The sequence below is a fragment of the Symphodus melops genome (genome assembly GCF_947650265.1).
Source record: "Symphodus melops genome assembly, chromosome: 14".
NCBI lineage: Eukaryota > Metazoa > Chordata > Actinopteri > Labriformes > Labridae > Symphodus > Symphodus melops.
This window is the reverse complement of record NC_136704.1, coordinates 19,104,597-19,129,725: the sequence shown is the minus strand read 5'-3', so window position 1 is coordinate 19,129,725 and position 25,129 is coordinate 19,104,597. Positions and strand designations below refer to the sequence as shown.

Here is a 25,129-nt window from a genome sequence, read left to right as displayed (position 1 = left end):
CTTTTTTCTAAATTCTAAACTAAAGTTTTCCTAGGCGCCCAAGTTGTCATCTTACATTGGCTCTTATTTTTTATCTATGCTGCGTTTAAAGATCTTTAAACATTAGTCTTTGATGATACAAGACAGATAAAAGCTACAAATCCTCACATTGGGGAAACGTGAAAATGTTCTCCTTTTTAGTGTGATAAAGTACTTCAAAAGGACTCATTAATTATTCAGCCTTTAAAATAACTTTTTTGGCACTTTTGTACTTTTTAAACATTTACATCTTGTGGTAAAAAAAGAGGATGTTAAACATTACATAGGAAAGTCAATCAGGGTAAAGGATTTGGTATCAGATTGAATAGACCTCTGCAGGAATTACAAAAAAACTAAACAAAAAAAACTAAACATTATCGTTGTCTTCCTACTGTCCTCATCAGATTGGCTTTCCAAACTAGTTATGCCTTCTCTTAGCGGGCATCTCTGTGATCCTTGACACCCCTCCTTGAAGATATACTGACACTGACATGCATGGTTGACTGATGAGGAGAGAAAAAACAGGTCTTAATCGCTAATTAAGTCAGAGCAAAGGAGTCAATCAAAGAGGAAAAATGAAGAGAATGCAATGTAAGCAGTGACAAAGTTTGTGACTAAGTCCTTGATGTGTAACTGCACAAGAGAATCAAAGTATTGTTGGGCGTCAGAGAGGGATTTTCAGGAGTGAAGGAAGGAAGCCGGTTGAGGCACCACTTAAAGCAAACAATGCTCAAGTTCAAAAAATAGCACGAGGGCATAGGAGTTGAGTGCTTGCTGTTGATAAAGCCAACCATCTGTTGTTTATTTTGTGCCTTTACCTTGTGGACATTCTCTGTGAAGAAATGAGACAAACACATGGGAGACCGTGTATCCATTTAAACTACATAGCACTTTTTTTTTGTGTGTTCTCAAATGAAACCTTGTTTACCTTTGGAACCTTTTAGAAACACTTGTGAATGCTATTGTGCTATTGGCAGCAATTCATATCAATCTTTTATATTTCATTTATTATTATAACAAGTGGGCCTGACAAGTGAGTTTTTGATTGGATAAAATATTGCAACTAATATTGTCTACAGTGAGAATACACTTGAAACACACTTCACACTTAAACACTGTTGAAGTTTCGGGGAGAGCTGCATGTGTCGGCTACATACAGGGTTTGAGGACACAAACAAATAAGTGCACCTGGCGAGTTGACTTTAAAAGGCATTTTTAATATGGGGGATGGTATAAAGCAACCTCAGGAGAAGACTTGAGCCTGGGCAGGAGGCATTTTAAGTTTACAAAAAACACATGTTGAGCATATATCTTAAAAAGTTATTTTCAATGTGTTATTTTTGTTTCATAATAATTAAAGTGTTCGTTTTTTTTAATCTGGTAAAGCACTTTTTCCACGTGTGAATGGTGCCCTTTAAATAAACTTGTGTTGACTTTAAGATTGATCACGTGAGCTACGTGAGGCTCCGCCTCTTTGATGACGTCACCAGAGACAAAACAGGAAACAGTTTGTTTGTTTTTCCCTCCTCTTTGAGTCGGCACACCGGTAGGTACGCGTAAAATATAACGTCTTTATAAAGCGGATAGAGGTGGAGAACAGACAAACTGGAGTAACATTTGACGTATTCAAATACTAGGACCACAGAGCTTCTAGAAAAGGTAAAGTATTTCAACTTTAACCAACTTTATCTAAAAACTTACTAGGACTTAAAGGGAAAGTAATCTACGTGAAGCCATTCATGTGTTGTGTATCTTTGAGCTAACCTTGCTCAGGTTAGTGCTGTATGAGTGCAGGCCAGCAGGGAGGTAATTGTGATTAAACTCACTAACTTTGCTAGTTTGAGTGCACATTAAGTACCGTCGAAAACCTGCGTGGATGGAGTGGGTTGATAAACCATTTAATATCCAGGGACTTTCCTTATCCGCTCCCGCCCATAGACTCCCGCCACACTCCTTTTGAGGAGCTTTCTCTGACGTCACTATTTCATTCATTTTAAATGTCATACTTTTCATCAGATGTGTCCTTGTAAACACTTAGGCTAACTGTCAAATGAACACGTCACTTTAAAAACAGCAGGACCCTTTAAATACCATAACAAATATTTATTATTCCATTCGCTAAGTTAGTGCCTTATATTTATTTACTTGTGGTTAATACAAGTCCATGCATCTTTGTTGTTGCTGCTGGTTTTTTTCTTTGCACTGTATCTTGAATGTTTTATAAATCTGTACTTCCATTTCTATCTGTTATATTGCATATATTTTTTTTAAATCTTTCTAATGTTAGTTAACACCGCGGGTGAGAGAGAAACGTGTCCAGCACATGTTGAAAAATTGACAATAAAGATGACCTTGATTGAGCTACAGAAATCTTCCATTAGATCCTGATTATAATGGCCTGTCTTTTACATCTTGAAGACAGTACTATTTCTATATTATTATTAATATATTCTATATTAATTAAAGGTGTTTATTAGATGAAGTGTTTTTTGTTTGTTCCTACCTGGAACCTTAATGTACAGACAAACAATAAAAGATGTGACTTGTTCAGTGTGTCTGTATTGGTGCAGACTCGCTGTTAGAGGGTTGAACTACCCACTGTGTGGAGGAACAATCAAAATGTGGGTGGAACAAGCCAGGGGAGGAGCTCAGGTAGGAGGGAGCAAGGTCATAGAGGGCTCAGTAGGCGATAATAAGGAGTCTATAGTGGATACGCAGGGGGACGGGACGCCAGTCGAGGTCATGAATGTATGGAGTCCATGTGTTAACGGCTGAGGGAGTGTGTGTGTGATAGTGAAATAGTTGGCTAGCTATTTGCTGAGTTGGCTGAGTAAAGTAATTCGGTTGCACTTGATTGTGAGGGACGTGTGCGTTCAGAAACGACAGGGACATTTTTAAATGGTTGGAAAGTAATTTTTAAAACTTCAAGAGATTTGAAATTCTGTACACGAGGGCGTCATTTTAAAATGCACCTAACTGAGCTTACTGAACCTGATCCCACCACAGGGAGGGGAAACACAGCTTCACATCTTAACTGTTTTTTGGTTGTTGTTTTTTTTTTTCTGTCTTCAGATTCACTCAGAGACGAAATGGCGTCACACTCGGCAGAGGATCTCTGCTGTCCGATCTGTATGGACGTCTTCAAGGATCCTGTCGTCTTGACCTGCAGCCACAGTCTCTGCAGAGACTGTCTGCAGAGCTGGTGGAGACAGAAACCAAGAGAATGTCCCGTTTGTAAGACGATATGTTCAAAGAAAACTCCTCCCGTGAGTCTGGTGTTAAAGAACCTGTGTGAAGCCTTCTTACTGGAGAGAGATCACAGGAATTCAGAGGCTCTCTGCAGTCTGCACAACGAGAAACTCAAACTGTTCTGTCTGGATCATGAGGAGCTGGTGTGTCTCATCTGTAGAGATTCAGAAATGCACAACAGCCACAGTTTCAGACCCGTCGACGAAGCTGCACAAGAACCGAGGGGGAAACTTCAGGAAAACCTGCAGCCCTTAAAAGAGAAGTTAACGGATTTGGAAAAGGTAAAAAAAAAATTTGAGCAAATGGTGATAAATATTGCCACCAAAGCCCAACACGCTGATGCGCTGATTAAGGAACAGTTTAAGAAGCTTCACCAGTTTCTAGAAGAGGAACAGAAGGCCAGGCGGATTGCGCTGGCGAAGGAGGCGAAGCAGAAGTGTAAGAGGATGAAGGAGGAGGTGGATGTTCTGAACAGAGAGATATCAGCTCTGTCAGACACAATCAGAGCTACCGAGGACGAGCTCAGAGCCGGCGATATCTCATTCTTGAAAAACTACAAGGCCGCAGCGGAGAGAGTGCGGCAACGCTGTCTGCTGCCGGAGCCCCAGCTGCCGGAGCCCCAGCTGCCTCCAGGAGCGCTCTTAGACGCCGCCAAACATCTGGGCAACTTGAGCTTCAACGTCTGGATTAAGATGAAGGACGTGGTCTCGTACTCGCCCGTGATCCTGGATCCAAACACGGCCGGTATGAACTTGATCCCATCTGCAGATCTGACCAGCGTGAGAGCAGCAGTAGCGGTTCAGCAGGTTCCTGATAATCCAGAGAGGTTGGAGACCCCCATCTGCATCCTGGGCTCCGAGGGTTTCACCTCAGGGACCCACAGCTGGGATGTAGACATCGGGGGCTGTAAGTGCTGGTCCCTGGGCGTGTTGCCAGCGAGAGATCAGATAAAGAGAAGCATGTGGTTTAATTTTATAGGGATAATTTTCAAAAGAGATGCATACAAAGTATGCTCACCGGCTTCGTCTACTGCTCTCGCAGCCAAGACTCCAGTCCAAAAGATCCGAGTGAACGTGGACTTCGACGAAGGACAGCTGTCGTTCTCGGATTCCGTCACTAACACACACATACACACCATCAAACACACTTTCACTCGAAAGATGTTCCCTTTCTTTTGTCATGCTGGTGAGCTGAAGATATTACCTGTGAAGATCAGCGTGACACCTAACCCTAACCCACCTGAAGGTGAAATCATGTGAAGGAGTGTTTGTACAACGTTTTTTTTGTTTGTTTGTTTTTTCAGAAAGTGTTTGTAGTATACTTCCCTACAAAGGCAAAACGCATATTTTGTCGAAATTGGGTTTTTACTATAAATGGGCTTTACAGCAACACCTTTATCTTGAGACAAAGCCACTAGCTCCAATTTTGTCCCGTTTCGGAGAAATAACCATGTCAAATTTGCAGATAGATAGATAGATAGATAGATAGATAGATAGATAGATAGATACTTTATTGATCCCGAGGGAAATTCAAGTTTTTTTTTTATTTTTTAGTTTTTTTTAGTTACACTACAGTTAGTTACTACAAAATCCAGCCTACCACCAAGGCAAAACGCAGTAACTGCAGTTAACCAGGATTTAACCATGTAGTTGCTGCGTTCTGCCTTTGGTTGTCGCTGGCACATTCCAGCAACAACCAAAGGCAGACCGCAGTAACTACATTGTTAAAGTTAAAAGGCAAAACGCAGGAGGTTCACTTTGCCTAACAATCTCAGAGATATTTTCATGATCTGATGATTTTAAACATATTATGATAGCTTGAACAGACATAGTTGTAGCCAAAAAGATTTTGATTGTACTGTATTAATTGAAAGTGCTGTTTTTTTAACAATACATATTGCTTGTGAAAATAATTATTGGTTGATTAAAAAAAAATGTTTAAAAAATGTTTTACCTTGTTGAAAATGATTATGGGAAGAATTCTAGAATTTTGAACCGGGAAGGACAGTCGACAGACTGCAATGATTTTCAAAAGATACTTTACTAAGCAGTGTCAATATCATCAACCTATAGATATTCATTCACTACTGAAAATAACAAAAAAACAAAAAACATACAATAAATTCAACAGAGGTCAATGTTATATATTAGAGGTCAATGGTCAAATTAATGGTCTTTTTTTTGTAAAATATTCTGTGCTATTAAGATACAACATGAAATCCATCACCACTGTCTACCTACTACGTGTTTGATTGGCCAGCATGAAAACTTTGAGGCCATTTTTCTCAGTTTTAGTGTTGGCGTAGTTACTGCTCTTTGCCTTTGTAGGGCAGTATAGTGGAGATGTGGTGAATGAGAGTTTGTATTTGGAAAGGAAGGGGGAGTCTTGTAAGCGGTGCTCTTGGGTTGCATGATGAGAGAAGTAGGAGAAATTGAAGGTACTGAAAAGTCACCATGTCAACCTTTGCTTCACATATGTTTCTATTTCTGCGATCCCTAACTCTATGAAGGGTAACTTATCTATACTGACTACCTCTACAAATGTTTACGAAACTAATGTTGATTTCTCATTTTTTGTTTATGTGCTTATTGTTTATGGAGGACAGATGTGGTATAAATATTCTGTTTTTCTTTTGTTTCTCATTTTTGCACATATTGAACGTCTCCTCTGTACATCCTACACGGCCTGTGCTACTGCAGTACTCTTAAGTGAGATTTTGTTTTGCATTGGAGTCACTGACTGGAATGCATCGTACAGTACATACATTTTATATAATGCTTTGTGTCTTCTTAACCACTGATGTCGGCATGCTTGTGTCTAAAGTGAATAAAGCTGTGTACAGATATAAGTTTGTGGATGTTTTTCTTCTTTATCCCTGGATGGGAATCTTAATCTCACAGTTTATTTGACTGGTTTTTATGTGAACAGAAGTCCATGTGTCTCTGCACTACGAGGACTGAGGTAGTGATCCTGAGGGTGGATCAGTCTATCTGATGCAAACTTATCCCACTCACAGTTCATACCTACAGCTACAAAAAAAAAATCACTTCAATCTGTATATAACCATTTAATCTAAAACTAATGGACCCAGCTAAAGCCGGGTGTATGATGTATGATTTCAGGCTGATTTAGACCTCATTTCTTTAGTCACACAATCGCATGGCGAGAGCAGAACCGCGAGCTGATTATGCGATTGCCCCCCCCCCCCCGCGCAAAATGTACCTGAACAAATTGGCAAAAAGCGTCTGGAATCACCTTGGCAACAGCAGGCACACATGAAGTAAATGTTGGCAGGAAATATCTGCAGACACAGATCTAACTTGTCAGTCCCTCCAGGATTTCACAGACCTAAAATGCCTGATTTCCAAAAAAACGTACTGAACTTTAGTGACGTATAGCTCGCTGTTTTTGGCTGCTATGATTGGTGAAACTAGTGGGGTGAACTATTTTGATTGGTCAAATTTGCAGAAAGGTTGTGGTGATTGGACAAAATTGCAAGGTCGCCAAGAATTCATGGGGACTGGGCAAATTTTTGCATCATTGTGGAGAGACTGACATGTACTTCCAGTCCAACTAATGCTCATTGCTTATTTTAGTACTTATTTCACTGCTTACTTAATTATCTATATTTTATTTTTACAGTCTTAGTGTTTTGATTCTTCCTCCTTCTGTACTGCGTCTTAGAGCGGTAACAAACCCTGGGATTGATAAAGTACTTCTGATTCTGTCCTCAGTTTGTGAAGTTCATGAGCATGGAATAAGGGTCTTTTTAATTTCAAGAAACACCAGCCCTCCGTTCCTGTACTGGACCTCAAACAGAACTAGATTTATATGTATGAAGGTGCACCCACCTCCAAGTGCAAACGTGCTCATTAATCTGTCATTCCCCACACCTGCACTCCAAAGGAACAATCACACGTGTAACAGAATTAACTTTCCTCCTCGTCTGTGTGCTGAATTTGGCCACTGAGTGGGCGTTCATTTTCCCCGAGCGGCCATATTTCAATTTGTTTGATCATCGCAGGTGAGAACGGCCAGCTGGAGCAACTTTGGGGATCATGTCTCTCTGAATAAGCTGCAATAAGGGTCTGGATTTGTTTTGGATCGAGGCATTTTCTAACCACAGCCAGAAGGAAGATCAAACCCAACCAAAAGAGGGGACTCAGGACCGTTAATGATTTGTTCAGCCTCACTGATGACATACTCTATAAATGTCCTGCAGCTGAGCTTGCTTCACCCCGATCAACTTCTTTGGCACTTTGACTGGTTTTGCTCGCCTGTTTTTATGAGACATGAAACAGCCCAACCATGCCACAGAGCAGTATGTGAAGACACTTTCTATAGAGCAAAGTTATGAAGACACTGAAAGTGTTCGTCTACAGTGACTTAAGAAAAACACTGCTGGACCTTTTTTACAAACAATGTTTGGTTCAAAACTTGAATGAATGATCTTTAATAGTTCCCAAATACAGAGGAACAATCTCAAAATTCATATCCTCAATGATTTACGCTCGGTGACCGACAAAAAGTCACTCCAAAGTCTTCCACAAATTGACTTGTACTGTTGGTAAAACATCTTTGAATCAGGCGCTAAAGTCATTGACTGGGCCATTCTCAAATTCATCATTAATTAGAAGACTCACTATTGCTGTCATTAAATGGCTATTATTTCTGTTAAGAGTGTCAAGTTCAAGACTGCAGTACCTGCTCTGTTTAGCGCTCTAATTGAAACCACATTCAGTGTTTCTCTCCTGCTGTTTTCGATTCTCTATCTTTGTAAAGTTACGACAAAGAACTTTGTCCTCTAATCCTTTCAAATATTTAAGTTTTAAGCTGCCTGACATACTGTAGGACTGTTCTCTGAAAAATTGATATTGCTTTTACTCACTCTGTTGCACACTGTCACCCAACACTGCCTCCTACAAATAGGAACCATAACTTTTTTTTTTCCCAGTGAGAGGAAAAGCAGTCTCATCTGCTGCAGGGCTTAAACAGACGACCGTCCCCGAAGATCACGCCAAGAATTCATGAAACATCCTCGAGAGCATAATACTGTAGTGATATGAGACGACACTTCCTACTATTTCATAATGCATCTCGTTCCAGAGAAAACACTGGAATTTATGAATATGACTTGAATCAATCATGCACATAATCAGCAATGCGTTTGAGTTAGAAATCGTGTCATCGAGAAGGATAAATCAACACACAAGGAAAAGTCCTACATGTTGACAAGGAGCATATTCGTGTCCTCGATCGTCATAAAATACAATACATGACTCTTTGCACACGAGCATGAATTCAAGTTGCAAGCGCACAAAAATGAACCAGACTGAAGCTGGAAAATAATACAAATTATGGATTCATGATGAAATCTGGAAATCGAGAGGTCCATACTGCACTCGAGTTCTGTGGCCATTAAAGTAAAGGAGCCATCATTAAGAGTAGATAGAGCCGGCTGGTTGAGTCTGTGCAGTCCATGATGAGTGTGCTGCTGGTCATCATTAGCGGCTGCCTGGGAGAAAAAGAGGAAATAGAGGCCCAGCTGCAACCATTCCCTGGGGAGCGTTAATTACCTCCTGCACACTTTATCAATAAATATTTGAGGCGAAAAGAAGTTCCTGAGGGTAAACAGAGAGCGCCAGCTTTTCACCAAGTTCAGTCACCCATGCAATATGTGACTTTGACTAATAGAGCTACAAGAAATAAGCTTTTTGTTATCGCTTTGGTGAGGACTTTTTCTCATACAAAGCAGTGGAAGTGGTGGCTTATTTCTCGGACATTAATATTAAAGCTGGAGAAGGTGCATTAAGAAGCCAGTTAAACAATTGTAATTCAAGGAATAAAGGCTGCAGGAGTCCTTGCTCGAATAAAGGTTTGCTTTATTTTTGCACCAGAAAAAAACAGCTGCTGCTTGTGTCGTCAGCCGCCGTTAAACCAGACACAAACAGGATACTACAACAGGAACTTCACTGTATTTTTACAAACACACAGGCACAGAAATGACAAGCCTCCTCTCTAAACGTCTACAGTCATCGCTGTACGAAAAATGTTAAAACAGGGCAGTTTTTGATTCTGAAAAAAAAAAACCTAACAAAAACAAAACATCTTCACAAAGGACAAGAAGGAGATTCAGATGTATGTTGTTCTTCTAAATCACATAAAAATGTCATGGAGCTGAAAAGACCAACAGGAACCGACCTCTAAACTGAAGACCAGGTGTTAGGAATATTCTGTATCATCCTTTTTTTTTTACCTTTTAGTGGAGAATGTCTCATTTAGCCGGGAAATGTGAAAAGCAAAAAAAAAAGAGGCAGGTTTAGTTACCATTAATGTGTGAGAAATCACACTAAATCCAACCAGTTTTAACAGTTCGATCTGTTAAAGCAGATTTGAATTGTTTTCCTTCGGTCCGAAGTGATTTCTGCAAAATCCCTGACACAAAAAAAGTGATTTTTCTTACAACAGATGGCTTTTGCAGTGTTTGGGTCACATCCTTGACATACTATAAATGACAGGTGAGTTGGTGATGTGGATTGGGGATGATGGCTATATTCGTTTCCTATCAGCGAGATCCACAGCTCATTGGAGACTTGTGCCAGAAATATTGCAGCCAAATCTGTTGGTGACTATTTATTGTGAAAAGAGCTTGAAACAAAACCGCTGAGTCACCAGTTTTCCTCTACTGTCTACCGGATAAACTGAAGTGTTTCGTGATGAGGGACATACATCCACAAAACACATTTTAGACAACAGGAAGTTCCTCTACATTCTTGATTTCTGATTTGTGTAGTACAGTTATTTTAAACCATATGAAAGTTAATCACAAGATTGTTGTCATGTATCAGAATGTACAAAGCTGAAGTTTGATGGCCTTTTTTCACCTTCTTTTCTCTTGATGTCAAGAGTGTTCTTGTCGGTTTTACCTCCCTTAAAACAACTTCAAACTCAAGAGAAAATGTGTTTTGATTTTTTTCTAGAGCTCAAAGACCTGAGAGTATTCTGAGCTAAAAATATTTGAGTGAAGGAGCATCGCACTTTGAATAAGGCTTTCTAAACAGTCTCATATCAACTGAAGGAGCTGCAACCAGCAGCGCGTCCTCCGTGGGCCATTTCTTCTCAACGTGACCCCTCCTCCTTTCGCTGCATTTGCAGAACAAACATTTGCCCTATTGTAGCCTGAACACTTTTACAGCAGAATATTTCTGTGCAGAAGCTTTGAGCTGCCAAAAGCCTCACATACGTTTTGATTTATTCCAATTAGATGTCAAAACTTTTCCTGTTTTTGGTACAGTACAAGTTGCAAAATGATGCCAAATATGACTTTAAAAAAAAAAATAATAAAAACTGAAAAAAACTTTTGATTATATGCAGCATAAGGATACTAAATGAGGAATCAAACTAGACTGAAAAAGCCTACATTTTAACACAATAAAAAAAGAAAAACTCACATTTCTGACTCCCAATGGTTAAATTATCCACATTTTCTAACATGTAGTTGTATTTCATACATTGGGGATATTTCAAACATGTATTGAGAGATATCGTAAAACATTTTGCCACAGCATATTCCTCTATTAGTAATTATTCAGCCTTCGTGTTATTGGTGTGTCACGTCCACTCTGAGTGCTCTGAAGTGTCCAAGATAGCGTGTTTATATCTTTTCATCTCAACCAGAATGCATCTATCAACAAAACAAAACATGTAAACAAAGAAGTTATAGCGAAAGACAAAAGGAATTACAATCATTCTGTACATGACGAGACTGCTGTACAAAAGAGTTCACCCTGTTTGTGTGCGCTGTACACTCCTTTGCTTTAACCACACAGTAAACAGACACCTTGCTTGCCTCGAGGTATAAAAAGTGGACAAAAAAGCGCAACATCCATCTCGTAGGATTGTGAGAGAGATAGTGGTTAAGAAGAGATTTATCAATATGGTCGTCGATAACTGGAACCCTGCAGCACCCGCCCACTTCTGACCCAACACACCATCGCACTGTGGAGCCCAAGGCCGTCCGTCCCCCCCCCCCCCCCTTTTTTTTTCTTTTTTTTTTTAATTAATCACATTATTGAGATAAAGAGGGGCGATAATGGCTGGGCTGGTGAGGGCCAGGTGAAAGCTGGAGGTGTGTTATGAGAGGATGATGGTGGTCAGCAGGGCAGGCTGAACATGAGATGGACAGTTGAAGAACTTTGCATGTGTGTGACAACAAAAATACACTTCATACTTCAAAGTATTTTTCAGCCAATTTCGGGTCCTCAAGTCAGCTTTTAGACAATTAGCATCGTACAAGAAGGCTCCACAAAAACTCGGTCCATCTTCAAAGACAGAAACGGTGATAACTTTTGTGACAGACCATTTAATAAAGAAATTGGCATTCTGAGCGACTTAAGCAATTTTGTAAGAACACAAATTATATTGAATATGAAATAATATTAAATAGAAGAAAAAATTACAAATGCTGACATTTGCGAGGTTGAAAACACAAAGGTCAGTCAAACATGATTTTTCACAAATGTCCCCTTTTCGTACTTTTTCAGGGCTATTCCTGAAGTTCAAATTGTCGTTTAGCTCTAATGTTTCTAGTTTTGGCTTGTAGACTACTCTGCTGGCATGAAAGAACAATACAATCCACAGTTTGACTTCTTTTTTTTTTTTTTTTCGCTCTTCATCAAACAACGCCCTTATAATAGAAAAAAAAAAATAAGAACAGGTTGTGTTGCAGGAGAAATAGAATCCACTAAAAGCTGTCCTGATATGAAGTTTCCCCCGGTGATTCAAACAGAGCCAGACGTGAATCCTGCACAGTTAATTCCTGCAGCATCAGAGAACAGAGAGCAGCCAAGTCCAAACTCTTTGTACTGCTGCACCAGCTGGAGACGCTGCACTTGGAACAGACACTCGGCTAAACAACACTATGATAACGGATGTACTTCTACCAACCACAGACGAAACAGGCAATCCAAAAGGCTGTGAGTGTCGCGTCGGACCTTCGCCAAAAACACATCAGCTGGCCAAAAACCTTTTTTCTGGAATAATTCCCAAAGTGCTCTTCAAAGAAAATGGAAAGAGACAAAGAGGAAGGGAGTTTCAGGGACAGTGACGATTTGTATCTCTATTTCCATTTTTACTTTAGTCTTCACAATAAAAAAAAATGGGGCATGGCAGACCATTTGTGGATCTCCACCCTACCCTCTTCTTTATCCGTTTCTCCCTATGATGCTCTGTTGTTTCCTTAGATGCCCGTCATGTGTCCCCTCTCCTCAGCAGAGTCCAGCTCTGAGGAGAGGCAGGGCTATCCGTGGGGGTCCAGGGGAGTCCGCGGCAGTCTGTTTAGCCTCCTCCCTGCCCTCAGCCGCAGGAAATGACAGTGAAGCGTTTGGAGATGCAGGACATGTTATGCAGCACGATGCCCAGGAGGAAGAGCAGCACGCACGCCACAAGTATAACTGTGCACACGCCAGACCACGTGGAGCCCTTCCCTCCTGCTCCCACCGGGTGACTAACTCTCCTATCACTCTCACCTCCCTCTAACCCCATCCCCATGCCTTCCAGACTAATACCCAGGCCCAGTGGCTGCTGCTCGGGGACCGTGACGACTGTCACCCCCTTCTGCTGGCTGCCAGGAAGGAATCGACATCCCAGCTCCCCTGGTAAGCCCAGCGCCCGTTCTTTCCCGATGGGCAGCGGCAGCATGTAGCAACCGTTACTGGGGAGTCGGATGAAGACCGGTGTGTGCTCAGACGCGTGAGGGATGGCAATGACAGTGATGATGTCCGGGTCATCTGGGAGTTGGGAGACGGACAGGCCAGGCGGGAGCTTAGTGACGCCGCGGCACCAGGGACAACGAATCTCTTTCTGGCTGCTGCGCATCTGGGTCAAACACACCGAGCAGCACGTGTGTCTGCAATCCAAGAGCTTTGGCCGCCGACGGGGACTGTAGTAGTTAAAGCAGATTTGGCACTCCAGGATTGAATCTTGGGAAAGAGTCTCCATTTTTGTTGAAGATCGTTAGGTGGTCCTTTATTAGACCGAATTACAGCAAACAGCAATTTATCTGAAGTGACTCAGTCAAACAGGCTTTGTAGAAAGGTTGAAGAAATCCAAACGAAGCTACAAATGGGCCAATTCTTAGCTGGCCTTTTCCCACGACATTTCAATGACGCCACAGCAATTTGTTGGAAAGACGGTCAATCATCTGAAAGACAAAGGGAAAATAAACAGAAGAGAAATCGCAGTTAGCACCTGTTGGTATTTACTTCAAGTTCATGCGACCTCTCTGGCCGTGCACCTGATGCTAGCTGGTAACCCAAGAAATTAAAGTGAAGTAAAATGGTCACAAAAAGAAAGCCACCTATTCATGCGCAGATATATTTTTCCAACAATAATAGTAATCACTTTTAGGTGCCAATGAGAAAAAATAAACATTTCATTCTTATGGTTTCCAACTTGGAATTTGCCACTCTAATATAGAACCAAGTTGAAGTCAATGTATTCAACCCAACTGAAATGATCCTCACTCTAAAAGGTGAAAAGTCACAAAAACAAGCAAACAAAGATACAGATACTGTGTTCCTTTTTGAATAATTATGATGGAAATGCAAAACATCATATTTACATATATTGACACTAACATTCATTTTTCAGGTCTTGGTCCAGTGTTTCAAAATATTCCGTAAAAATAGAAGTATACTGTACATGATTTACATCACAAATGACTGTTTCCTCTGCTGTAAACTAAAGTTGAGCTCTGATTGAGGGAAGCACATGAGTAAAAGAATGCATAATGAGGAACCTAATGAGAGTCATTGTTATGTACAGCACATTATACATTTCTGCTGCCTGAAGTCAGGGCGAGTTCATGAGACCCTTTGCCTCTGTATCTGTGATGAGTACCTTTAACCGTCTACTTCGGGCCACAGGCTCCATAAACAATTTCTTCCTCCTCCTACTCCTTGCATAATCACTTCTACCGTGTTAATCCATGCGGAAGCGGTGATGGCTGGCTTTTACAGATGATTAAACCCTGTCAAAATAGCACCATGGAAACAATGAATACCAAACAGGGCCCTGCTGATTTTTTATTGTATTTTTTATTTTTTTACCCAAATTGTCAAGTGTGAAAACTGCTGAGGACGAAAGACGACTAGATTCGTCCCTCTCTCTTTCTGCAATCTCGACAGAGCCAACGTCCCTCCAGGCGAGAACGTGGGCAGACCGCATCAAGAGAAGAGTGAGACAAACGGAGGAGAGAGAGAGAAAGAGAGAGATGCAGAGAAAAAGAGGTGATAAAAACAGGGAAAGGTGACCACTGATTGCCCTGCGACACCATACATCTCCGTCCTATATCAAAAACAAGATCTCAGGCAATTAAACTGCTCATGGTGCCCTATGGGGAAACAGATGTGGCAATGAGAGATAAGACTGTTTTCACACCAGGCAGGCTCAGAGCAGTGTATTCCGTCTAAAGTCCCTTTATTTTGGTCCATTTGGAGGAGTAAGATCACGTTCTAGCCGAGGTGGTGGTAAACACAAACAAGGCAAGGTTTAGATTTTGATAGTGCTTATCGAATTGAAATCCGACAAAGATACTGCTTATCTAACCTGAGTCCCCTCCTGAAAGCTTTCTATCGATTGATCCACCAATATCTTAGTCTTAAAGGTCACTGCAGCAAGCTAAGCAAGGATGTCCTTGGCCATAGTTGTGTCCTCCAGCTCTTAAAGCATTCACTGGACACTTATACTTATTCTCATATTCTCCCACTGACAAGTTATGGATCTGCCCAGAGGTTTCTTTTTGGTTATTGACACATTGAACCTGCGTCGGTGGCGTCCAGCATCATCCTGATTGGGCAGTCCAAGCAATTCCAAGTGTTTCTTTTCAGGGTTAAGAAGCCACCTCAAAACCCTCAAACTGCTTTCAAGCAGTGAACTGCTCATGTCCTAGGACGACTTGCTTAACCAATGTAATTTGGCTAGGAGAACATGCCCCCCCCCCCCCCCCCCCCACCTACGGAAAACGCTGCACATTAGGTCCATTCTACAGAATTTATGTGCAGGCTCTTAATAGCAAAAGGGCAAGTGACTTTTGATCAAGTTTTCATTGGAGACACTTTGCTCATACAACGTGTTGTGCTTCATGAATAGATCTAAAACTCAACATTGAAAGTGGTTACTGAACACGGTTACTGTAAATAGAACCAAGATCCTTAAAAGGTCAAATTTGCGACTCGTCAGCGGTTTTATGGGACAGATGGTGGTACTTTTCCTCTGACAGTACTTGAGTGAATCCTCATTAGTCTGTTCAACTTCGCAGTCGTTCTGTGGTCGCCAGCTTCATCAACGTCTCCTTTTGCCCTTGGCGGAATCATGACCCCCCCCCCCCCACCCTCACCACCAGGTAAAACACTTCCTCCTCCTGATTGTCAGGTCCTGAGGCCAGACTCTGCCATCCTCCAGCCTTCTCCAGGTTTCCAGAACATTTTCAGTGACAAATTAGCTCGAATATGTTCCTTTAAGTGAAAGTTACTCTGCGAATTAATTAGGTTGAGTCTGTATTTAATCCCCTCAATTAAACAACTTGTATACGCAAGGAGATGTGACTACCGGCCATCCAGTCCATGTAACCACGGAGTAGACGCGGAGTCATCGTCTCTTAGTTCAATCCCCAGCTCCTGCGAGCAATATGTCCGATGTGTCCTTGGGCAAGACACTTAACCCCGAATTGCTCACCTGCGTCAGAGGCGTATGAATGTGTGTGAAAGGAATTAGTTACTTGATGGGCCATATAAGGAGCCATCAGTGTGAATGGGTTGGTGTGACCTGCAGTGTAAAAGCGTTTCGAGTAGTCCGTTTATCATCACCGACAGCAGGTGTCACACGCATTGAAGACAGTCATAACTCAGAGTTATTTTCAGAGAATACACTGGATTTCTGCTATATTTACGTGTAAAATATCTCACAATAGGTTTTAACATTATTTTGCCCTTGGGACATAGGGAAAATGTTTAAATCATTTTCAAGAACATCGAAACATTTTCCATGACTGGAAAATTGGTCAACTGTCTTCCAGGTTTTTCAGGACGCGTGGGAACCCTACTCCTCGCTCTGCACTCTGCTCTGCACAAGCTGACCTATTTTCTCCATACCGTTACCGTGTCAAAGAGTAAGAGAGCATCGGCAGTTTTATGGAGGAGGGAGAAGAGAGGGATGCAAGGACAGGGAGCTGAGAGCAGAGGAAGAAACCTGCCCTTGAGGGGGCGAGACAGCCCTGAGAATTACTGAATCCTCTCCCCTAAGATAAGGATTAGCTTTGATCTGACATAAATGCTTTGTGGCTCAATATTTCCATACACACAGTCTCTCTCTCTCTTTCCTTCTACCTTTTTCTCTTTTGACTCAGAAGCCTTTCCTCTTCTAGTTTACATCCATTCCTCACATCTTTAAACAGGTTTTTTTTTTACTCTTTTCCCCTTTGTCTTTTCCAATCCATTTCTTTGTTAATCCCCATTTTTTATATGCCAAATACCAGAAAAAAACCTCATTACAAATACAAAGAAATACAGAAAACTATTAACCAGAGCAATTACCAATTCACAGGAGGCAACATCTTGTAGTGAAGGGAAAGTCACAGGTGTTAAGTTGTCTATTAAACAAATTGCTGTTATTACTCAAAATGGGCAAAGAACTGTTATATTTGCCCACAATATGTTTTTAAGAGGAAAACACATCACAAATTCATCTTTTTACAGCAAGTACTGGTATGTTGTATTTTGGCTCTAAATTTAAATTATTTGTTAACAGATGTATTGATTAGTTCCCATGATTAAGAGAAAGATTAGATTACAAAGTATATCAAAAGTAGCAAAGCCTATCCATTTCAATATCCAATAGCAAAACATTTCCTCTCTGTTTCTTTTAAGCAATGGGTAAAAGAACATTTTTTATCAAAATTTAAAATAAAAAAATAAAAAAGGAGTGGTACTTTCTTTGGAACTTTGGAAATTCCTTAAAAAATATCTACTTGACAAACTGGTTCCATCAGGATACAACCACAAACTATGTTTATATCACTAAGGGGACTTCTAATACTTTTAAATTGAGACACTACTTGTTTCATTTTTATTTTGAACTTTTGGGCTAAATTAAAACACACTTATTTAAATGACTAATTGAATAATAAAGAAAATCAGTTTTGGAATCGCTTCAGTGGTTTCCGATACTTACGGGCTAAAATGGCTGCAAAGCAATCTCTAATGAAATTGTCCCCAGCAAAGTATGCCCACAAAAAGTACCTTTAGGTGTCTGTTTTTTTTGTTGTTTTTTTTAAAGATTTTTATTTTTGGCCTTTATTATAGAGGAAAGTGGATATCAGAGAGAGAGAGTGGGGAGAGACATGCGGGGAAAGGAGCCACAGGCCGGACGCGAACCCGGGCCGCCCGCGCGAGGACTGAGCCTCAATACATGGCTCCGAAAGACAGCAGCAATCTGCTTTTTTCCCTGTTTCAGAAGTTTAAAGTGTAGCATTTAAGATTAACAGAACAGATAATTCCATGTCCCAGTTTTAACCAAACTGGATAAAAAGGACAGAAAAAATAGGTCAAAGGTAAAAATGAAAAAAAAAAAGAATAAAAACAATTAGATATATATCAGCAATTGATGGTAAAATGAAGAATATTTAATAGCATGTCTGTTCACATGTCTGCGTACATCTGTTTACAGGCATATGGCATATAAGGCCATTTACATCTTACTCCACCGCTGTCCTCTGGGTCTAACTAACATCTCGACACTTTACTCTTTACTGTCCTTTGCATCTAACCTTGTACTTTTGTATTTTAACTTTGTACCGACACTCTTGACACTTATTCCTCTGTGACACTTCATTCCTTGTTGGCTCTTATCTTGGTTAAATGTTTCAGTATAGCTGCACTGTCGTTCATTTATTGCTCTGTGTGCCCTTGAATTGCCCCCCAGGGACAAATAAAGTTCTTTGAATAAGTTTACTTTGATCTGATTTTCCAGCTCTAGTAACAGCAGAATGAAGAAATCTACTGGAGCATTTCCAAAAACCTGTTTCACTTTTAGACCCCACAATATGAAACATATTGGCCCTCTCCTTCTCTCTTCTGCAGTTGTATGAATCTTGACGAGCATAACTCCCAGTGCTGCTTTCAATGTTTTTCGCTCTGCCTCTTTGAAGGCACGGTAGTCGCTCAGATTGAAGGTGATTGTTTGAGGCAAAAAAATGAAAGTCTAGCCAAGCAGGTTTTTATTTCCTCGGAAGGTGAAGAAAATAGCACTCGTGATTCTGAGGTCATGAAACAACAACACGAAGAGCAACGTGTGCTACGTCTTAACAATAAGATTAATCGGTTCAACTGAGCAACAACCAGGGCAACCTGAATAAAAGCTCAGATTGTGACCCATTTTCTATCACAGCTTCAGAGAAACACAACAAAACACAGCCATGAGAAGATCCAGGAGCCGATAACCCAACATGTCGACTAAAATTAGGTGGGTTTTATTCCATGTATCAAAAACAGGAGAAACGTTTGAGAAAAGTTAAAGTTTTTATTGAGTTCGTTTCTGTGTGTTTTCTGAGTTCTTTTTTTGTCTGTTTCAGTAAAGGCACGCCTCTTAATAAATCTACCAGTCTTTTTGTGGAGTCATCAGGGGTTCAGGGAAGGACGTATGATTAAGTAATGATGCAAAGTGACGGCCTCCAACACACCAACATGCCTCTGGTCCACAGAGAGTTACCAAACTCACACACTCATTCCCTGGGGAGCTCCACACACAATCGGCTGAAGAGTGAGTTCACTTGTCCTCACAGACAGAAGTTAAAAATAACTGACACAGACAGAAGCACACCCATGGAGGTTTTTTTTTTTTTTTTTTTCGCACTCAGGACGCAAAGTGATGAAAATGCCGAAGTGCACTGGTTTTGTAATGAAAATGTGCGCAACCAGCGCCAAAAAAAATCCACATTAGAGAACACAGGCGATATGCTATGATACAATTATGAAGCTGAAATGATTCTTGCATATCTGCCAAAAACAATGGTAAGACAGTGGATTATTAATAAGGCTGCGAAAAGCCAATACCCTTTGTTAACTCAGCTGAACTTGATGGAAGTACATATCACTGTCTATTGCTGTGTGAATACCCGACATGTGCCTGTTTTTTCCCTTTTAAAGTAATTGCTGTTCCACCACACAAGGTCAGGAGGACACTCCTGCACTTGCAAAACTATAAACTCCATGCACTCCAATTTCAAGCAAAAAAAAAAAAAACTACCACTAATATACATGAACATGTAGAGGACACTTAATTTCATCATTCAGTTGGAGGCTTCTTTCTGAACACAAGCAGCCTACATGGAGTCTGTGCAGAACCATTTAGAAAATGACGCTGAGATTAACTGCGTGACTACTGGTCTCTGCATTGGTTAAACCTGCAATAATAACAGAAGTTTACGATTATTTTTACTGCACATTTTATCCCCCTGCATTACAAAATCTTCCAGAGTATGTAGGACCATTGGATATAGCCGTTCTCTGAAGAGGAAGATAAATTCTCTCATACAATTACTTGAGTGGCACCAAGTGGTCCTTGGTCCAAAGCCAATCATTCAAGTAAATTGCTTTGACATTTCTATTTTCATTCATGTCGCTTCATTAGAAATTATTTTCCACAAGCTTTCTCGCAGCAGATGATAAAACACCAGAAACACTGAAAGGTATACATTTGGTTTTTTTCCTTTACCTCACCTTTAATATACAGTAACAAACAACTGAATTAAGCAGCATGATTCAAAGTCTATCCATGCCATTCATGACATCATGAATGTATAAATTCCATTATACTTCAACATTTATTCATTTCAGATGGCAGATAAATGCTTTGTGCTGTGAGAAAGTGGTTGTATGAGTTGATTTAATGCTAATTGCATATTCAAAAATATACAATCGATCTTTCATCTTCCCTTTATACTGGATAACTTTTCAAACATTTCAGTAAATGGAATCGATGTTATTGTGATGCATGTTTTCGGACGCGAGATATTTTATAGAACCATAAAGGCTCCTGCAAAAACAAACATGTCAATTCAATTGTGCTCTCCTTTAAGTCCTGGCTGTGGGCAGCGTGCTGAGCAAGCATCTGCATATTAAACTGTGTCCTTATTTCCTCACCCACACATCAAATATTTGGACGGCAGTCAACATCTCTAAGTAAATCTAGCAGCTACATTTAGCATTTCTGCTGCCTGAGACTGAAGAAGAACAGCAGCTCCTTTACAGAGAGCCAGGCTGCTTTTTACGCACCACAGTCCTCCATCAATTAACTTAAAACCGCAGCTCATTTTTCATATACGTTTGATGATAGCTGCTCAAGCGAGAAGGGGAGAGAACGTCTGTCCTTGACTGAGGTTACAGTGCCAAGTCTGGATGTGTGTGCCTATGTGCTGATCATCACTTCTTCAAGCACACTATTCTGGATTCAGTCTTTTAGGGTTTACCATAGAGTTACATTTAAGTTCAGAAAAGGGACTAGGCTTTTAGTGAGTGAGTGAGTGAGTGAGTGAGCGAGTTAGCTAGCTAGTTAGTTAGTTTTATTGTCTCCCTTAGGAGAAATTCACCTTGGCACAAGAGAACACCACATATAGCACAACACAAATGTCTGTATACATGTAACATAAACTTCTAACAGCACAGAACACACACACTTCATTTGCACTTTTTGCACACGCTCTATTGCAAATATACCCATATAACATAATTAATTATATTAGAATTCTATTAGAATAGGAGGAAATGAACTCTAACTACTATCAGGATGTAGCCATCACAGAAAAAGATCTCTCAAAATATTGTGTCCTCACGTGGCAGACTTTTTAGTATAACAAAGGTTCAAATTGGAGGAAGCTAACATTAGCATTGCTGCACCGTTTACTTTTGGTCACACCGTCCTCTTTTGGAGTATAAAATTCTGTGAAATTGGTTTGTATCAAAAGTTGATACGTCATCGTGGCAACTTCGGCAGTTTTTAACTATTCCAACAGCTATTTATTATAGAAGCAAGCTAGCAAAAATACACTAATCTGCTGAATTAGATTCAGTGTATTCCTAAATGAGCTCTTTTAGTATTTATGTCTTAAATAACTGGCAATTTGCTGGGTATGGATCAGAACAGGGGCTGGCCCCTCCTTTCAATTCAGGCCCTCATTGGCTGTTTTGTAGGCTGGGATCAGTGAATGGAAAGTTGTACTTGGCCCGATGGGGTGTCCATCACAGGTCACAGTGTGGCCGCCATTATGATATATTGCAGTCAAAATAAAGTATTCATCAAAATGAACTATTACAGAAAAAACAGTCAGAGTCAGTGCATGGACTGTGGCTGCTGTCGGGGTTGACGGCCCAAGCAATTGAAACTATTTCCCTCCGCTCCCTTATGACAACATGGGTCTAAACTTTGTGACTAAAAGCCTGTGGACACGATTATCCTTCCACTTTGGGTTTCATCTGAGATTTTTGGGATATAAAAGGGAAATGGAGGTTAAAGGTGACATAAAGTCTACAATAAAATGAGATTTAGGACAATAATGTTCATTAAGGGAGGTACATTAAAATGTTATTGTGACATTTTTCACCGCTGGTTTATTTGTGTTTCTAGCTTCTTGAAACTTGTCTGATAAAACTAAGTGCTCTTTTGTTATGGTCCTAATTGAGTTTGCTTGTGTATTCACCACCACAGTGTATGACGATCGATGCATTGTGTTAGGGAGTGTGTGTGTGTGTGCGTGTGTGTGTGCGTGTGCGTGTGCGTGTGTGTGTGTGTGTGTGTGGTCTCAGCACAGATGGAGCCCCTGATAGAGGCCTGTGCAGCCGACCACTGCAGGACACATTATGGCAATTTCCAGCCTGAGGAGCCAACGAGCGTCAGAGCTGCCGAGGCTGTTCGATGAGCTCGACCCCACAAATTCAGCCGAGCGTGACGCCATCGCCTGCACCGCTGGGACGACGCCCAAACCCGTTGAAGTAGAGGTGAGCAGAGGACAGTCGTGTTCATCCAGCACAACTCTCCAGGTACTCGGTTTCATTCTCTAAAGCCAATATTTGACATGAGAAGACCTTTTCCTGACTTAACAACAAATTCACAAAAGGAAATGGAAAGAGAGAGAGAGGCAGCGCTGATTGAATTTCCTCTCTGGTCAGACTATCCTCAAACACACACTATTAGGAGTCGGCCCCTGTTTTGTCAAGATCCCAACAACTGTTTAAACCTCAAAGCTCTGTGGGAGAAATGGTCTGAAACGGCCTTAATGATCACATTCTCCATTATAATCTTTAAAATCAATAAAATATCAATTAAAATATCAATTAAAACTGCTAAAAGTATTGATGTTTTGTCATAAGTAAATTTTTAAAAAGATTTTAATTAATCATAATTGAGATACACGGCGAAAAAAACCATAAGTCCGATGAAATGTCAAGATTAGCATCAGAGAACTATCTTAATAATCATTATTGCTTCTCTATTACCCAAGGAGATTTGAATCATCGTTTGTTTGTAAATCTGAGCTCACAAAACCTCCATGCACATGTGTGTGAATTATTGCCTTTTCTTGCACATTAGACCATAAATCCTGCAAGAGGTCACACAGAGTGCAAGAACTCTCTACCGTCCCTCTCCGCCCTTTGATGAAAGGCGTGTCTACACGGAGAAAAATGTGCAATTTTCAGAGCAGATGAAAGAGGTGAGCACTGTGGTTACTGCCGCCGGAGGACCGATTTGCATTTTCCAGATTCAAATGAAGATCCTGGAGACCTGAGATAAAGGAGACGCATCGCGGCGCTGCTTCGAACTTCAAACAACACTGACACTTTTAATTAAGCTAATCTGTAAATGTGGAGTATTTATAAATCGCTGTAAGAGAGAACAGCATTCAACACTCTGTGTCCATTTTCAGCTCAGCACATTTTGAAAACAAAGATGTGAAGTGAAAGTGGTCTTTAGATGACTCACAACTTTCACCAGAGGCCTTAATGTGCTTTTTTCTTTCATGCCAGAAATCATTTTGTGAGCGCGGCTCTCGTTCCTTCAGATGAAGTATATCTGAAGACCGAAACACTCTGATTCACTTATTCAGTAAGAGACTTCACCACAGAGAGGGTGATAAAAATGTACTGCTAAGGACAGGCCTCGGGGCTCCGTTTCTACGGGGCGAAGCGGCTCCGAAAAGACGTTTGAGTTAAGATGTGTTTTCTCCGATTTTTGTCTGCTTTTGCTGAATCTGCCTGGGCGTCTGAGTTTGTGCTTTTTTGTAGGCGGTAAATAAGACTCACTCCCAGCAAAGAGGCAACCTGAGAAGGCAGGTTTTAATAATGTGCCTCTTTGTGCAGCTGCTGAAGTCTGTCAGTGAGTGGAGCGACGCAGCAGGTAGCGAACGCAACCCGACCTGTTGTCCTCCGACTGAGGATGAGATCATCTGCACATCGACGAGCAGCACAGCAGGAGATTGTGTGCGTGAGGGGAACACGAAGACAAGTCAGGAGCAGCTTGAGTTTTAAGAAGCTCAGCAGGTAAACAATCGGCGGAAGGACGCAGTTATTACACGTTTACTGGATGCTCCAAAAAAAAAAAAAAAAAGACGATTCCACATTCATCACATGCACTATCCTCTGTTCAACCTTCACCTCGTCTCATGGCAACGCTTCCGGCTAACGCTTTCAAGAGTCTCTCACTCAATCTGAAACGCAGGCGAGAGATCTTGAAGACTGCTCGGGGAGAGACAGCGTCGTCTCGCGACTGCTCTGTCACAAACCTCGCTCCCAGGTTCTCTGAGAAGAGAGAGGAAAAAAAAAAAAAAGGGCCGGAGGTGGAGAGAGAGAGAGAGAGAGAGTGACGAGATGACGGAGAGGGTTCATTTTTAGAGTTGCCCTCAAACTGTTTCATGTCAGCACTGTCACCGTTAACACCTCAGTGTCATCAGCTGGCACTTTGACATCTTAATTACAGGCAATCCCAGAGAAATGACATCTACATCACGAAGCAGTCCCACACACACACTAATGTGCGTGTTATTTAACAAGGAAAAGTAAGTTGTCAGACGAAAAGAATCAAAAAACATGCCTGAGGAAACAACAGATACGCCTCCTTGAAGCGATATTTCTTTGACGAACTGCCTATTTTTGATTCTTTTCTCACTTTCTGACAACTCGATTTCTTACAAAGTCTTTATTTGTAGCAGATATTTAAATGTGAGTTTTTCTTTACTGTTTTAAAAAAGGTGTGAGCACTCATCACTGCGCTAAAGAGCGATATACCCCGGGATAGTGCTGTTGAGAATGTCTGCTAATATACAAAGTAGATTTTAGTGTAAGTATTGGGGACACTGGTTGGCTGTCAGTTGGTTCGTGCGCTCAGTTCAAAGAGGCTTTGTTCTTTGAGATGATCTAATGGTGAAGTAAGAAGCTGAAAGTGAGAAGCTGGTCCTTACTCGAGTCCAGTGGTCTCCAACAGGTAGCTTGTTGGAGGCCACTGGTCGCTAACTTAAGAGGGAAAGAAACAGTCGAGCTATATCAACTAACTCCTACTACAGTTAATGCAGATAATAAAACTTGTTTTTTTGGTTTTTTTTAAATGTTCTTAATTAGTAGAAGAGGATTTTAACACACAAAAGGAACTTACCCAAACTGGAAGAAACTCAGTTCAACTTGGTCTGATCGTCTTTCCAGCGATGAAGGGACGGCAGTATCCAGCCTTTGGAAAGAAAACATAAAAGAGACAACATGTTAACAACCACCATCAAGTGTTTTTACTCTCCAACAGGCCAGAGGCGTTTGAACACGTTTCT

The 25,129-nt window shown here is 40.9% G+C and overlaps 2 protein-coding genes across 2 annotated transcripts in view; one reads left to right on the top strand and one right to left on the bottom strand.

Moving 5' to 3' along the window:
• Window positions 1–824: 824 nt before the first annotated feature.
• LOC306834679 (E3 ubiquitin-protein ligase TRIM35-like) lies at window positions 825–6,115 on the top strand. The gene is made up of 2 exons (XM_079360758.1): window positions 825–1,677; window positions 3,091–6,115. The coding sequence occupies exon 2, from the start codon at window positions 3,108–3,110 to the stop codon at window positions 4,524–4,526; it is 1,419 nt and encodes a 472-aa protein (XP_079216884.1). The 5' UTR covers window positions 825–1,677; window positions 3,091–3,107; the 3' UTR covers window positions 4,527–6,115.
• Window positions 6,116–9,132: 3,017 nt separating this feature from the next.
• Window positions 9,133–25,129, bottom strand: part of rnf152 (ring finger protein 152) — a 42,317-nt gene continuing 26,320 nt past the window's right edge. The window contains exons 2-3 of the mRNA XM_079361684.1: window positions 24,964–25,035; window positions 9,133–13,468 (exon numbers count right to left, since the gene is read on the bottom strand). Of these exons, the coding sequence (XP_079217810.1) occupies window positions 12,622–13,266 (645 nt within the window). The 5' untranslated portion in view covers window positions 13,267–13,468; window positions 24,964–25,035 and the 3' untranslated portion in view covers window positions 9,133–12,621. The remainder of the gene's footprint in view (window positions 13,469–24,963; window positions 25,036–25,129) is intronic.